Source organism: Eurypyga helias, unplaced genomic scaffold (genome assembly GCF_000690775.1).
Source record: "Eurypyga helias isolate BGI_N326 unplaced genomic scaffold, ASM69077v1 scaffold514, whole genome shotgun sequence".
Taxonomy (NCBI): domain Eukaryota; kingdom Metazoa; phylum Chordata; class Aves; order Eurypygiformes; family Eurypygidae; genus Eurypyga; species Eurypyga helias.
The window spans coordinates 94410-110682 of record NW_010245453.1 but is presented as its reverse complement, the minus strand read 5'-3'; the positions used below and the strand labels follow the sequence as shown (position 1 = coordinate 110682).

The 16273-nt window shown below is 37.2% G+C and overlaps 1 protein-coding gene across 1 annotated transcript in view; it reads right to left on the bottom strand.

The window, feature by feature from the left end:
- The window catches only part of MYBPC3 (myosin binding protein C, cardiac), a 60731-nt gene that overhangs the window by 12638 nt on the left and 31820 nt on the right, over positions 1–16273 (bottom strand). Inside the window, exons 17-28 of the mRNA XM_010150057.1 lie at positions 16053–16219; positions 15499–15664; positions 14414–14520; positions 14057–14086; positions 13727–13863; positions 12139–12216; positions 10664–10823; positions 9477–9581; positions 5525–5713; positions 3341–3475; positions 2553–2720; positions 1103–1191 (exon numbers count right to left, since the gene is read on the bottom strand). Of these exons, the coding sequence (XP_010148359.1) occupies positions 1103–1191; positions 2553–2720; positions 3341–3475; positions 5525–5713; positions 9477–9581; positions 10664–10823; positions 12139–12216; positions 13727–13863; positions 14057–14086; positions 14414–14520; positions 15499–15664; positions 16053–16219 (1531 nt within the window). The remainder of the gene's footprint in view (positions 1–1102; positions 1192–2552; positions 2721–3340; positions 3476–5524; positions 5714–9476; positions 9582–10663; positions 10824–12138; positions 12217–13726; positions 13864–14056; positions 14087–14413; positions 14521–15498; positions 15665–16052; positions 16220–16273) is intronic.

The following is a 16273-nucleotide window of genomic DNA, read 5'->3' as shown; positions in this document are numbered from 1 at the left end:
TTTTACATAAATTTTGTTCTCATAGATTTTTTTTTTTTTTTTTTCCCCTGCTGCTACTGCTCAAACCAAAGAACATAGGGAATATAGGTAATGTGTGCATGGATGTCTCTCTTGCTGGAAAAAAAGGTTTTGCATATCTCCAGCATCTTGTACATGAGAATTTCAAAACTCTTCACTAACAACAGTGATTATATTTTCATGAATGTCAATCCTGGACAGCAGAGGAATTGTAGTTTCTTCAAATTATAAATAAGGACTAGATTAAATGATGTATCTATTATTACTGAGGATATCTCTGTCAGAGCCAGAATCTGCAATTTACAATATCTCTTCCTATGTCTTACTCAGAAAACCTTTTCCTTTCACACAGTCTTGCAGGTGAAAAAAATGCATGTGGTGTTTTATGAATAGCCCTTATAGTTGCTTATACAGCTGTAGAAAATACAAAGACAAAGCAACTGGTTAGGTCAGTCTGTGTGTATCTCTTAGCAATTTTGCATGTGCCATAGCGGCATGTGTAGTTACATGCATGCACTCGATAATCCTTGGCATGCTGTGCTTTTTACACCTTGAGCTCATGTACAGTAATACATGAGCTATTCTTTGTATACACACAGATACTATATAGGCTGAATGGTGATATTTTGTTTATAGATAAACTCTTATTTTTGTAGTCAGCCTTTCAGAAATGAACATACACGCTTTTGGCAAAGAGGTCGCCCAGTAAACACATCATGTACCTTGGCTCCAGAAGAGTAGTTGGTTGAATTCTTATGCTTTCACGTACTTCTCTCTAAGATACATCCTATGCATGCGATAAGGAAGAAAGGGCTTGCACTTGCTCACAGCACTTCACTTTTTTTTCTTCCCCAAAAGGAGGGATTATGGAAGACACCGTGATGGTAAAAATAAATTGTGACTAAGAGTAGAGTGATTTCCCACCACCAGCACCACTCCCTTCTTTAATGTTGGAGATGTTGTCTTAAATCATCAGGCACACTTTATGTAATGCTGCTTGAGCAGTGCAGCAATGGGAACTTGCATAAGGGAAACTCTATAAGTAATGAGAAATAACTATGACAAAATAGAAACCAATACATACCTGAAAAGGGATCATAATATTGATTGTCTCACCCACTTTCTTCACCAGAGTCTGTCTGAGGTGGCGTGGCAACCAGATTTTGGGACGCTCTGCAGTTAAGCATTAATATAATAAATTCAAAGCTTTTGATAATTTGAAGTATTACTTACAGCACAAATAGGAGAGTCTTGGATAGTTGTAAGCATTAGAAAATTGTGCAAACACTGTTTATACATTTATGGAGTAGTTAATCCTCTAAGCACTTTCAAATGTATTTGACAAGTGAGATTTGTCACTAAATTTGTATCTCGTAATACAAATGTATTTGACAAGTGAGATTTGTATCTCGTAATATATATTTACAAGTGAGCAAGTTTCAGTGATGGCAGGATTTGTGAAACTATTGCATCTGAAATGCCAGATTTGGGTGACTTCTGTTGGATGTGAGCCTTCTATGTGGACTTTGTTACATTGGAGAACTTTATCAATTCAGTGGAAGGGATGGGACAAAGGGTGTATTGGAGTAAAAGAGTAATCATAGTCTGTGATTAATCTATTGCTATTATAGCTCCTTGTAAATTTCCATTTGGAGATACTTATGGACTTACTCAAAAAGTAGAGCAATCAACGGATTTCCTTCATCTTTCTACAGTCATTCAGTTATAGTTCTTTCTTTGAGGTGGAAGGAGCAGAGTCTTATTGTAGCAGCTTATTTTTCACTAACAAAAAAGGACTTTAGTGCATATTTTTTCATCTAGGACCTGCTTTCCTTCACCTCACTGGAAATCTTGCTATGTCTCCATGTGTTACCTGTTCTTTTCCTAGTCATTTACACAAAGAATTTCTTAACATACAATTGGAGTATCTGTCTTCATGTCCATTTGGTTTTGAGATGCATTACAACTTTGTTTCATTTACACCGAGTCATTTTACTACCAGTGAGAGTCTGGCAGACGCTTTGTGTGAGTCAAGGTTGAGGAATCCACTATTAGCTACTCCTGATATCTTTTGGAATCCAGTCAAATGATTTATAATCTACTGATGTTGAGTGATACACAGGGTGTTAATTAATAACCTAGGACAATCAAGTACACATAACTGTTTTTATTTGAATTGATCTCTTGCATAGCTAACACAGTCATTTTGCACTAATATAGCAGAGAGTGCTAAATATTAAAAAATGTGGCTCTTAATTGATGACAGTGCCATTACAAGAGGTGAAATGTCCACGTTGTGAAAGTAAGAAGTAGGATTTTGGTTTTAGGGCTATGCTTTAGAAATATAAGATCTGTACAGATAGCAATGTTCTCAGAATCAGAAGATATTGGGTGCATGTTAAAGACCTGTCTGGGTGTTATTCTTGGAAAACGGCACAAGCTTATCAGTCCCAGAGTTTTCCTGCATGTGTACCTGATTCGAATTCTGATCAGAGGAAATGGGTGAATAAGATTTATTCAGCTTAAATACTCACGCAGAATCTCTTGAACAGTAACAGGCTCTTTGATTATTGCTGCTCCACTCTCACCAGCCAAGTTTATAGCCTTTATACGGAAATGAAGTTTGTCCCCTGTGACCAGGTCTTTAATCAGTGCAGATGTGCGCTCAGTTAGGCCAGGAAGAGCTGGAATCCATTCTGTAGCTGCAAGTACAGGGTTTGCATATTGTAACAATATATTATTTTTCCCAACTATAAATTATTACTAGATAAATTATACACTATAAAAACCTGACTCTAGGTTATACGGCAATTGAGCTTAGTGTCAGAGAAAATTTCACGATTGAAGTGATTATAAGTTTTTATTTTATTTTTATGACAAATATTAATTTGTAGCATCATGTTATGTTGAGTGTTGTAGGTATGGTGCAGTTAGTCTTTATTATCAGAAGTATTAAAAGAGATAATTTACTTGAAAATCTGACTGTTGTTACGGTCATGTTATTGGCTGTGAGGAATATGCAGTCTGTGTATGCTACCAAAGTATTGTAGTGACTATACAATGGTACTGGCATTTTTGTAAGACTTTTCTGCGTTAAACTTTATGATGATTGTGAAGATGACGTTATGGTTGATGTGACTTTCATAGTTTTACATTCATGTCATGGTAAGTCTGGTGATGGCTGGCAAGGATGTTAGTCATAAAGATCAAATTTAATGATACTGGGTTCCATTAATTTATTGGGATATTGCAGTGAAACTATTGCAATTGTAGTATTTTAATAATGATCAGTTGCCTTTGCCTGCTACTTGTGCTTACTTACATCCATCTTTGCAGTATTCCACAATATAACCATCTAATCCCCCAGCTCCAATCCGCTCGGGGGGTCTCCACTTCAAGGCAACAGTGGTGTCAGAAACATCTTCCACTGTGAAGTGGGTTGGTTCGCTTGGAGGAGCTATAAGGAAATACATAGACGTAAATTCTGAGAAATAGCAATACAACTGTGAGAATTCAAAGGTTATAGAAGGAGTGATTAGCAGCTGAATTATATACCACTTTCTGTTTTAATAAAATAAATTTAGCTGAAGCTCAGTTGTAAGATGCTGCACCTAATACTTCTATTAAATGAAGTGCAGAATACGATTCCTATAATAAGGAGAAGAAGAGGCTAAGGTAGAAGTTCCTATGCACATATGCTTCCTTATGAATAAAAGCCAATGAAAAAATGAGAGTTGTAGAAAGGAGTCAAATTTTCAGCAGAAGTCTAAAAATTCATTGTTATTTCTAAACTTCAGAAAAGTTTGGAAATAACAATGCATACAATTTGTATGCTGTACTTACATCCTGGTTGTAATTAGATAAAACTGATATAGCCAGAGGATCAAATTAATAAGTAGTTACATTTGACTTCACTCACTTCCCTCTAGCAGTAGAGAAAATTATAAAAATTTACAAATGTGTGTTTACAGAAACACTATTTTTGATTTGTGTATTTGTAAGAGACATGCTGCAAAAAATATTTTGGGACTGAAAAATTGTCACTTCAGTTAGATATATCTATTTCTTAGCTTTTCAGACCAGGAGTGTCATGGCTCTTTTTAAATCCATATCCAAAATCCAGTCCTCACAAACACCACTAGCTAAATTCAGTCTTCTTAAGCCTGACTGTTTTCTACTAATTAAAAAACATTCAAGAAAAGCCTTTAGTGGAGAATCCAATATATGCAAATGCTACTGTGGAGTCATGGATTACAAAAAGTAAACAGAAAGATAACATTTTCAAAATAACATTCAGAATGCTGGAGCATAAAATTTAGTATACATGGCATAAAAGCAATCAAGTTAAAGAAATGCATGTTTTACTTACTCTGTATATGTATTATAAACTGAAAATCTTTTGAATATACATAACAGATTTTATATATTATAAATAGTTCACATATAAAGTTAAATATGGGTTTATACATTGTGCAACTGATTGAAATTTATCTTAGTTTCCAAAAAAATAAATTAAAAAAAAATATCACTCAGTTTCCTTTCTGGAGCTGTGTCAAAATTTTTCATATTCAAATGGCAGCAAGGACTGTGAACAGTACACAGAGGCAGTTGGGAGCATAGACAACCACACAGTACACGATCAAAACCCCAAAATTCTTCTCTGAAGCAGTAAGTGTGAACTTTATCCTTAATCAAGTAAAACTCTGTCTATCCCATGAAAACTTTGGACCTTTTTTTTCAGTAGCTCCACTTGATGGTTTTCGTTTGCCCTCTTTTGCTGCAGACCAGCCGTTGTGCGTTTGAAATCCAGAATTAAGAGACCCTTCTTGCAGTTCATCCTTTCCTTCTGATCCCTCCACTGAATCCTCTGCTTTTGCATTATCTCCTTCAGCAGGCTGTCCCTCTTTGCTGATATTTGCAGATTTAGCAACTCTAGTCATTTTAATCTCCAGCTATTTGTATTTTTTCTTTCTAAAGCTCTTAGCAGACAGGCTTCCTGAGGACTCCTTTAGTTTGCTCCTTGCTCAGGGTCTGCAGGAGACACTGCACTGCTGTGTTGGGAAGGATTATTTATAGAAAATCATTCCTCAAATATTTTCTTAATCAGCGATCCTTTTAGCTGTGGAGAGGGCCAGGATTAAGGGAGTAATGGGTGGGATACTGTGATATTTGCACCCATAAGGGAATGGGAGAAGCTGAGAGGGACAGGGAAATTTCTGTCAATTAGTTCTCCTCCTTTCCAGGTCCAGCTTGACTCTCACACTTCTAATTATAACAACTAAAAATTCATCAGCGATTTAATGGAACTGGAACCTCTGTGCTTCTCAGGAAGGGGAATGACAGCTAGTGAAGAAGATGATCACAAAGGAAAAGGTTGATTAAATATAGAATATAGAGATGGTTGATAGTCTGTTTCCTAACACATTCTTTTTATGTATAAGGACAATTGAAGATTGTCCTGTCTTGGGTTTGCCCTGGAAATTATACAGAGCATGGTAAAACTCACCAATTGGCATGAAGGGCTGTGAGGCAGGGCTTGGCCGGGACATGCCAATAGAATTCACAGCATAAACCCTCATCTCATAAACAACTCCTTCAATCATTCGCTTGGCTTCATAGGTTAGCTCTTTTAAAAGGTCGAAGTTCAGTCTCATCCACCGATAGCTCTTCTTCTTCTTTCTCTCTAAAATATAGCCTGGAAAGGATAGTTCTTATGGTGTGACAGTACTACAAATTATTATCTTACATGCAGGAAAAAGATGATCACCTTCTCCAACCTACCCGCTCCTCCCACCCCGCCACCACCCCACCCCCTCCCGCCACTGGCATGGAAGAGCCAAATGTGACTCAGAATTATTTCATATAACTGAATTGTGTGACGCTTTGTTTTCTTTTGCATGACTTTCCTTCTATCTGACATTTCTAGCTGAACAATTACACTTTTCAGAGTAGAAGTCATTTAGAATTGTCTATATCTAGCATTAGGCTTTAACTATATTTCGCATGCTATACACTACTATTAAGATAGTTAGATTTAAAATACAGATACTAGCAGAGGGGGTTTAAATGCTAAATCCTTTCTGGTGAGACTGTGGCCATTCACTCCTAGTGGCAAAGAAATGCATGAGAGACAGCAGCACAACAGAAAGCCCTTTCAGTGAAGGAGAAATCGCCTTGAAATGTGTAAGATGAGACATAGAGCTGCAATATTTTTTTCTTATATTCTGCTGAAAGTCAGTAATTTTGACTAACAGCATAAATCCCAAAGCAAAAAGAAAATAGTTAGAAGAACAGCTTGACACTTTCCGTTGGTGTTTTTTGTTTTTAAATGATTTATCAAAGAACTGTTAAATATCTCTGTCCATTGCTAAGTGGTAGAATGTCAGAGAGCTTCCCAAACAGTGTTGATCCCAACTCTGCTTCAGCCCTAGAGAGTTCTGTCCATGAACTACTTTTCTTGGTCTGATTCCCTTGGGAAGCAAAGTGAACTCATATGACTACAGAGAAATGGGAGAGCTGGATGCACTGCAGAACAAATCTGTAACATAACTTAGATGTAGCCTGTATGCCCAGAATCCAGGTCTTTAGTACATCTCACTCATCCCCTCAACATCCACAGCCTTTCCCACACTACCATGCTATTTTTCAGAATGGCTAAGTCAGGCTGGTTTAAACTGGAAATGGAATCTGTGGTTCTTGATCATTAATATGGAGGATGGTTGTATAACACATTGGAAACATTTGTTTAAATTATTTTCAAGTGACCTGCTACAAAGGAGTTATCAAGTGTTTATTTCCATCTAGTTATGTTAAATTTCTGCTGCTTCTCTGTGTTGTGGATTGTGTGCCTGGACTTTTTACAAGGGTCTGTAGTGACAGGACAAGGGGTAACAGGTTTAAATTGAAAGTGGGGAGATTTAGATTGGATATCAGGAAGAAGTTCTTCATGGAGAGGGTGGTGAGGCACTGGGACAGGTTGCCCAGAGAAGCTGTGGATGCCCCATCCCTGGCAGTGTTCAAGGCCAGGCTGGACGAGGCTTTGAGCAACCTGGTCTAGTGGAAGGTGTCCCTGCCCATGGCAGGGGGGTTGGAACTAGATGATCTTTAAGGTCCCTTCCAACCCAAACCATTCTATGATTCTATATGATGCATGTAGGCTTTTTTTTAAGCAGATGTTTTTTTGAAAGCTATTCATCTCAACTATGGATGGAATAATCAGAAAATACACTGAATAGAGATTTACACCGTGTTGTATGTTTTGACCCATAGTGTACAGAGGATATATCTGTAATGGTGGTCAGCCACAAGAGTGTAAGTGTATAGCAAACACATTGTAAAGACTTGTGAGTTGAGTGAGTTGTGTTAGATTCAATCCCCGCTGCTCACAAAAATCATGGTTATCAGCCTTGCAGATGTCCCTTTGGTTTACCTGGACAGTACGACAGTGTCTGGAGGGAGATGGAGGACAGGCACACTTGCTGACATGTTATAGGCACAGATATCCTGCATCATCGCCCTTTCCTGTCTGCATTGAACCCAAGAAGAGCATGGGAGTCTACAGAATGTTTTGGGCAATGAGTGGTGGAAGTACCTTTGAGCTGACAGGTTGTATCATCACTTGTAATGTATAAAGTTATTCTTGGCATGCTTGTTTTCAGTAGCTTTTAAACATTGGGGTTAAATGCTATAAGTGAAGAACGTGGTTCCTGCTTTTTTCTCTCTCTTCACCAGGGTCTGTGAGACTGAGAGAAGTTTCAGCAACTCATTTTCTGTTTTTCTGACATTTTAGATATACATAGTTTCCTGTCAGAACTGAGCCACTTCTTCACTGTGGCATAACAGAATTGCAGTTTGGGGGGGAAAAAAAAAAAGAGGCAATACTGGTACTATTTGTTACATTTGGTAAAGCAGATTATTTCCCCAAATGCACACAATATATGGCAGATAAAGATACTGCTTTAGTAACCTAAGAAGTACACAAGACCACATGAGAGATTTGCATAACAGTGAAGATGGAGTGTGAATTTTTTTTCTATATCTGTTGGATATAGCCAATAAAGACTGTAGCAGACTGCCTACAATGCCATCTGTAACAATATGAAGACAGATAAGAATGCATGTGTTTTCCCCTGCCTTCTAAACTTGCTTTTAAAGCTTTGTTCAAATGAATAGTGCTGCATCTTGGCTTCCCCCCTCCACACAGGGTTTTATTCTAGCTCTATTAGTAGTACTGTCCTGTCCTAACTGAAGAAACCTCTTCATGAAGTGCAAAGGGTTGTTATTAAACATTAAAAAAAAAAAAAATCACTCTTTTTGACAGTGAGAACAAAACAAAGAACTCCCAAATACATCCCCTGAAAACTCTACAAAACCAGATCATGGGCTTTGTGTAGTCACAGTGTGTGTTTGACTGTGGTGATGGGACAGCTATTGGTATATATCTTGGTAGTTAATAGTTTAAATGGTTAACTTCTTGCTTGCTCCCAACAGAACGCAGGAAACCACAAAGGCCTGCCCCAGTAGTATCTTGTTTATTCCTGCACAAATAACTTCTGTTGAATTAAATGAGGCTACTCTGTTCTCGTGGGAGTGAATGAAGTCCAAATATCCAAAAGCAAATACAAACTCTTCCAGATACTATGCAGGGAGTTAAAAGAATTTTAGAACATTGCTAGACCTGGCATCCACATGGGAGTCCATATAGCTTTCAGTGTATTTTTTGAATACTGCAGTGATCTTTATTAAACAAATTACTGGAGTCCAGAAGAATTTTTCTTTTAAATTAGCCAAGAACCTCTATTATTTTCTTTTCCTTCTGAGTATCACTGGGAGTTTTATCTAAAAAACCACCATGTTCTGCAGATAACAGACTGGTATCCATGAAATTCTTAATTGCTTCTGCTCATTTCATGTATTGTATGGTAACTTTTGCTCCTAGTTTTAATTACAGATTTTAATGTAATTAAAATGATTAAAAAGTGTTTTGTGACCCGTGGTGCTTAGTTGTATATGAAGTAGAATTATGAAGTAGTTTTCTTTTAGAAACACGTATTGCATGAGTACTAGAGAGTGCAGACTACTGGGGTTGATGACTGAGGTGGCCACAGATAAATTTTGGCATTTGTAGGTAAGTCCAAAGGCCTGTATGTTGACCTAAAATTTCAGTCTTGAATGATAACGTTTAGCTTTAACTATTTTTGGTATTACTATCTTGTGCTTTGGAAAACTTACTGGATGAAATATTTCTCTGATAGCACGGGTAGGGGGCACTCTGTCTCTAAAATTGAAGGGCCATATTGAGATGAGTTTGAAGGGGTAATGTATTAGTGAGTAGTTAGCTTCTGAGGGTCACTTTTCCTAGGGTGAATAAACATAGAGCATCTTTCTCTGCCATTTTAAAGGAGCAGCAAAAAGTACAGGAAAGACTGCTGGGGACTTAGTATTTTAGCACTTCTTACCAAGTACAGGTTGCCCACCATCATATTTAGGTGGTTGCCACTGCACAGTACAGTAATCTTCTCCAATGTTGCTGATCTTTGGAGCTTCTGGAGGGTCAGGAACATCTGAAGAAAGTGTGGGAATGAATGAGAGTTGTTACTGTTTCAATTTCTGTGTACAAGTCAATTAATTTTTTTTCCTTTTTTTTTTTCTATATCATATTGATATTTGCCTAATAGCAACGGTAGGTACGACTGAGAATGTCTTGGTCTAAAGTGAATCCTGCTCTTTGATTCTTCTATGTTAGGTTGGTTTGCCTTTAAATACCATTGATTATTCAACTCCCTTGTTCTTCTGAGACATAATCAACCTTCTGCAAAAATGTAAGGTAACAGGTAATTCTGTCCTGTAAGAACAGGCGCAGTCCAGGATTTCCTATTTTCTCTGGAATAATCTTTATATAGAATACAATGGCATGTCTCTTACATATTGTTATTTGGGAGATATTAGTAGTAAATATATGTAATATTTTAAAATTAATTAATAAAATAAATATTAAGAATAATTAAAAAGAGAGATAGTATTCACCTAAGCAGTGAATTCTAAATTTTAATGTTATAGGTGAAAGTAATTTCATAATTTCTAAGTTTGCTTATAACCTGACCTTTCGTCATATGTGTGGCAGGGTATAAACAAGTTAATATGAAAAATTTTATAAAAATTACTGACTCAAAATCATATTACCCCCAGCTCTTCTGTGACTCATAGTGGCAATCTGTTTATCTTATATCAGATGCATTATGTCCTTGTATTCCATTAACCATTTACTGCTTATAGAATAGTCTTTGCCTAAAAACATAAACCCCAACAAAATGACAAGAAGTCTTTCTTATCTCAGACAAACATGGAGCATATACTTCAGAATGGAATGTCACCTAAAAAATGATAGTCACCTGAAACTGGAAACATATAAAAAGGAAATATAAGGATTTCTACAGGAAGTTGTTCTCTTAGTTGCCTTCAGTGTGAAAAGGTATCTGTGAAAAATACTACTGCCAAATTATGTGAGTGATAGTATTTCGACCTTTATGATCCTTTTCTGGTTTTCTAAACCTAAACTCAGAACTTGCCTCAGTTTTTAGAGAAGGGTGAGTTTCAGTGGACTCAAGATGCCTTCATGCTCTGGTGGTTTCCTTCCTCCACTTACCAATAACTTTGACTGTGATATCAGCTTTATCTTCTCCCACTGGATTCTTAACTATAACTCTGTACACTCCCTCGTCCTCCTTTTCTGCTCCTTCAATGATGAAGACACAGTGGTCTTCATGCATCTCCACACGAACTCTACCTTCAGATTCAAACAGGAGCTGTGGGCAGTGAAAATAACAGATAAAGTCATTATTTGTGACAGGGACAGCCTGATGAGCCTGTAGGTAAACTGGAGAAAATAACTGAATGTTATAAAAATTACTGAAAAGCTATAATTTTTTTTCAAGTTCTAGTCTATATTTTCTCACTTTTATATATAAATAAGTGGCTTACACAAAAAAAAAGAAGAACCAAACCCAAAAAAACCCACCCTCCACCACCCCACCACACTCCCCCCACCCCCCAAAAAAAAAAAAAAGACCAACCACCAAATATTTGGGAAAATTGGTTAGGAGAGTGTACGTGTTGTTAAGATTCATTGCTAGTTACACATACGCAGTTACGTTTCAAAGAAATTACTAAACTCTTGCACAGATTCCTACTTGGGATAGCTGCTAATACCAGTGTAGAGAGTTTCATGGATAGCAGTTCGGTACTGCAGAAATTCAAGAAGGCTTCCAAAGTAAAATTCAAATGGTTGAGCAAACATTCCTGATCAATAGTATCTACATTTGGCATCAGATAACATGGATTTGCACAGTTTCCCTCTAAAAAAATTATGTTTCTTGTAACTGTTAATGTGTGGTTTCTGTCACTCAAGAATGTCATGTGGGATAAATTTCTACTCTTCTGTGAGCTGAGGTCTAAACATAATGACTGCAATTTTGCTGTATATTTGTAACATTGTCCTTTCTTCTTTATGTGCCCTTGTATCTTTAGAACAGCAACCATTAGAAAGCATATGTGCCTGAATAGTAACCAGTACAGCAGAATTCTAACCCTCAGAAAGGTTTATGTTGCATAGTAAGTGTAAAATATTTTTGACTCCATCAAAATAAAGAAGTTATTTATGACAAAAAGGAAATTTACTGGAAAATGAATCCTCTTTCTCTTGGGTGTACATACATAGTGCACCCTCTTTACCCATTATCATCTTTCCTGTGTCCTGTAAGATTTTTGTCCTAGTTTTTTCCTCTAGTTATTATTGAAGCCTATATGTTAGTGGGGGAAAATAGGGTTAAACATTCACAAATATATTAAAAAGAGTTTTCAAATAGCTGTTATGATTCCTTGTAATCCAACCACACTGTGGTGGTGATTAGAAAAAGATTTCCTCTATCAGAATTTTACCCTAAAATTATGCACCATATCTCTTGTGCCCATTCAAAATGTTCAGTAATCAGCACTGTGAGGCAGGATGTTGGGCCTCGTGTGCTATTTGCTTCAACAGTTTTGAGTTTACTCGTTTCAATCTTATTTCCTTCTGAATATGACCTTTTATCTGTGTGTCTGCATAAATAATAAGGAACTCACCTTACTATCAGTATTTAAATCACTGCTGTTTTCTGCAAGAGTCATGGATTCATCATTGCTTCGAAGAAGGTCGCTTTTCTAGATAAGCAAAGGAGCCACAGAAAGTCAGCTAAGTCTTTCTGAGCAGAGCAGTATTGTTGTTTCTGCAAGCCAGAGGAGGAGAGTCCATAGGTTTGTTAGGGGGGGGCTGAATATGGAGGTGTGAGAACAGCAAAGTCAGGCAGCAAGCAGACGTGGGAAAGAAATCAACTGATACAAAAGTAAAAAGCGGAGATGGAAATAGGTGTATCAGACTGCTGTGAATTAAGGGAAGGACAAGTCAGCAAACCCAAATTTGCAACTTCACAAAGATGTATGACATTCCTGCAGTAGAATTGTAACTGGTTGTGAATCTGCCTGTATCCTGTGGTACTAGCTATTCATCTTGTGTAACTAAAAAAAAAAAAAAGGATTATTTCTTTTCTGTAATAGTCGGATAGTAAGTCAAAATATGGTCAGGTCCGTAACACATCAAACAACGTGTTCTGGAGATGTGCTACTCTCTGTTTCAGATTTCATTAGGAAGTTGTACATCCTTCAACTCAAGACTGGCTTCTTTTACATGTATGTTGACACCTCACACATTAGAAATAACACAGTATAAGGATTGTCTGATACCCAGTTATCATTTTATCAGAGAAAGTTGTGTATGAGAGGTAAACTTCTCATGGTTCTCAAAAGAGAGACAAATTGCTTTTTTGTTTGTTTCCATACTAATTCTGCATTCCAGAAGAAAGTCCTAAGTGTTATTAAAAATGCTAACCTGAACAAAGAATGCAGCAGAATCATGAAGAAATGAGATTGGGGAAATTAATATAATTGGCAATATTATTTTGTCCATATCTACACCTATGGGAAATGTAATGATGCTGTAGAATATTATGCAAAGTATTTCTGTGTCTTATGCTAGTTATAGCTCAAGAGCCCACAGATGGTGAGGGGTGAGGATATTCTGAGACAGCCAGAAAGGAAGCTCTCTTAACACTGTGTCTAGCTTCTAAATTCTTCCTTTGGTGTTTTGTAATTGCTTTGATAAGGCAAATAGCAAGTGTCCTTTATTCTAATTATTCCAAATGCAGTTTTACTCCAGTGGTCTGCTAAGAAGACATTTTCTTCACAGACTCTAGAATTCTTGAGAAAGATTAAAAAAGAAGCTACCATCTCCAGGACATGTCCATAGTATCAGATAAAGATGGTGGGGGTGACTCATCATCTATTTCTTTTTTTCTGAGGTAGGAAGAGAATAAATGTGTATGGTATCCTACCGTCTGCATGTACATATGTCTACTCATATATACTCGTCCCCTTCTTTGGGGATAGAAAACCAGGCAACAGTTCAGAAAAAGAACAGTTCAGGATGATTCTTACAAAAAGAGCTAAATCCTAAACTGCATTTAATTCTTTTTTTCTTGATGTTAAAAAAATAAATTAAAAGGAAGATGAAAATACTTGTAACTAAGAATTGTAAATCAAAGTGAGATTTGAGAAAGAAAATCAATTTCCTGTTGTGACTTCCATACCTCAAACATTGTGTTGGGTTACACATTACCTTGTTTACTTTCTGCCAGATGACAGTGGGTGTTGGATCTCCTGATATGGGAACATCCAATCGCAATTTGTTCCCAGCCACCACAACAATAGTGTCAGGGGATTGGCCCAGACAGTCAAGGTGGATTTTGGGAGGTTCTATAGCAAAGGCAGAGAAAATAAGTTTTAAATATAGTTTGAGTGTTCTGTATTGGGAAGGAGGGGGGACGGGAAGAGGTTGGGAAGGGGGAAAGTTGAATATTCATACATTAAAGTAAAAGTGACAATACAGTGCTTCCTTTGATACTGAAAACATGTTTACTTGCATATAAATAATGACTGCTGTTCTTACCTTCTCGTGGTACAAAATCAATCTTGACCTCTGGGGAAGAATAAAAGCAGGGGAGAGGGTAGAAGAAATAGATCAGAAAACAGAATTTACATATCATCTGCAACCAAAAAGTAATTTTAAAACTACTCATCATTAAAACCTCATAAGGCATATATATCAACAGATTAATGCAATAAACTGGAAAACAGGCTCTTTGAAGCAATGTGATAATGATAACACACAGTAACAGGGAAAAGCATTGTGCCTATATTGAAGTATCATGAAAGAGATTCTTCATACTCTTTCCTGGTACACCCATGATTAATGCCATAATTTTATCCCTCTGGAATTCCTGTTACATATTCTAAGATAACTTACCCAAAAACTGAAGCTTGGCAGAAAGGTTGTAAGCAAACCCCTGAGGGATGAAGGAATAATCAGCCTCGTCACCTGGTGTTACGTCCTCAATAGTCAGCTTATGGATTCTGGAAATGTGAACAAGTATATTCTACTCCCTTACCTCACCTTTCCAGGAGAAACAGGGCTATCTCAAGAGGCAAGGTGCAGGCTGTATTAACAGACATTATTATATTATTTATGTATTATATTAACAGACATAATAATTTCTTATCCCCTTGCCTTAACATCAAATCAATGACCACCAGGGCTATAGACTGCTCTACTTTCGGTATTAAGGCAAATCTGTGTCAGCATGTTGTCTATGAATGGATTTTTCTTTTGTCAAGGTATATGCATAGTCCAGTCTGAATAGAGGAAACAGTTTCTCTGTTTTGGTTCAGTCCTTTACAGTTACAAGGACAATTGTAACAGTGCTGACTGGTTTTGTTTGATCAGATTGTGACTACAACAAGTTCTGGAAACACAAGCTAAAAATTGATGTTCCATCCCTGTATTACTGTAAATTCAAAACAGAATACAGAAAGGGAGTGCTAAGGAAGACTTCAGTTAACATGTAATGCTTATGTATCTTTTGAATCTTCTTGGTCTCCATTTCTGGTAGTAGTTAGACTGCTGAGAAACTTGAGCAGAAAATTGCACAACTGTATGTGTTCATATAAACACTGTTTTTTCTGAAGGGATTTATATGTATGTGCTGTCTTAATCTGCCCAAACACTACTGCTAATTTTAAAGTTATCAACAATGCGTTTTCTAGGTGGTTTGCATACCAAGAAAACATGAAATCCTAATGAAAACTAAATAAATTCTGCTGATACACCACTGATACCATACATGCAAAACATACCAACACAGAAAGACTGCACGCCTACAAAAGCAAATCTGTGACTATGTGTTGATTGTGTATGAGAAGGCTTTTAACATTTTTCCCTGGCTGGAGACAGAACAAAGTCTTGTTTTATATTCCTATCTGCGGAGATAATAGTTTCTGTGAATTGTAATGCAATACCCAACCCTTGCACCTGTTTTCAGAAACAAGACTAACCTGCCAATATGGGAGATCTTTATCCTTTCATCTGGGACCACCTCCTTTCCATTTTTCAACCAGATTCCTTTCACATTTTCATCGGAAACTTCACACTTGAAGACCGCCTGGTCACGTGCCTTCACCGTCAGGTCCGCAATGCTCTGATAAACTTCCAGCTTTTTCTCTGATGTTGTGAGAATAATCAATAGACACATCAACACATCAGAATAGCTCTGTAGGTAAACACTTGGTGTAGACTTAGAGAGTAGAAAAGGCTAGGGCTGTGTGAGCTGTTTGTGGAACAGCGAAATATGAAGGGAAATCCACAGCATGCAGGGCTTTAACAGGACTGATAGCTAAGTGCCTGTTATTATCGGAGTATCTGTTACATCCGGCACACAGGTCTGAGTTCTTCTTGAGGCCTTTATTATTACAGCTTATGCCCCTTATTAAGTCTTCTTTTTCCCTGGCATGGGGATTATGCTACCTCTGTGCACTGTCCTAGGGAAGGTTACCTTCACCTTGTTTTAATTTTTCACCTTCTCTGATTCTGTAGTATTACCTGTGCCTACCTTGTACAATTAGTTCAGCAACTGATACCCCACCATTGGTCTTCACAGTGTAGTGTCCACTGTCCTCCTTGGTTGACTCATTAATAATTAGATACTGCTTTTTTCCATCTTTCTTAAATCTGTATTTGAATGTTTCTTCCCGTGTCAGCTCAATTCCATCCTTTTCCCTGCAATGCCAAATAATATTGAAACATCTTTCTGTGGTTGGGAGAGTAAGAGTC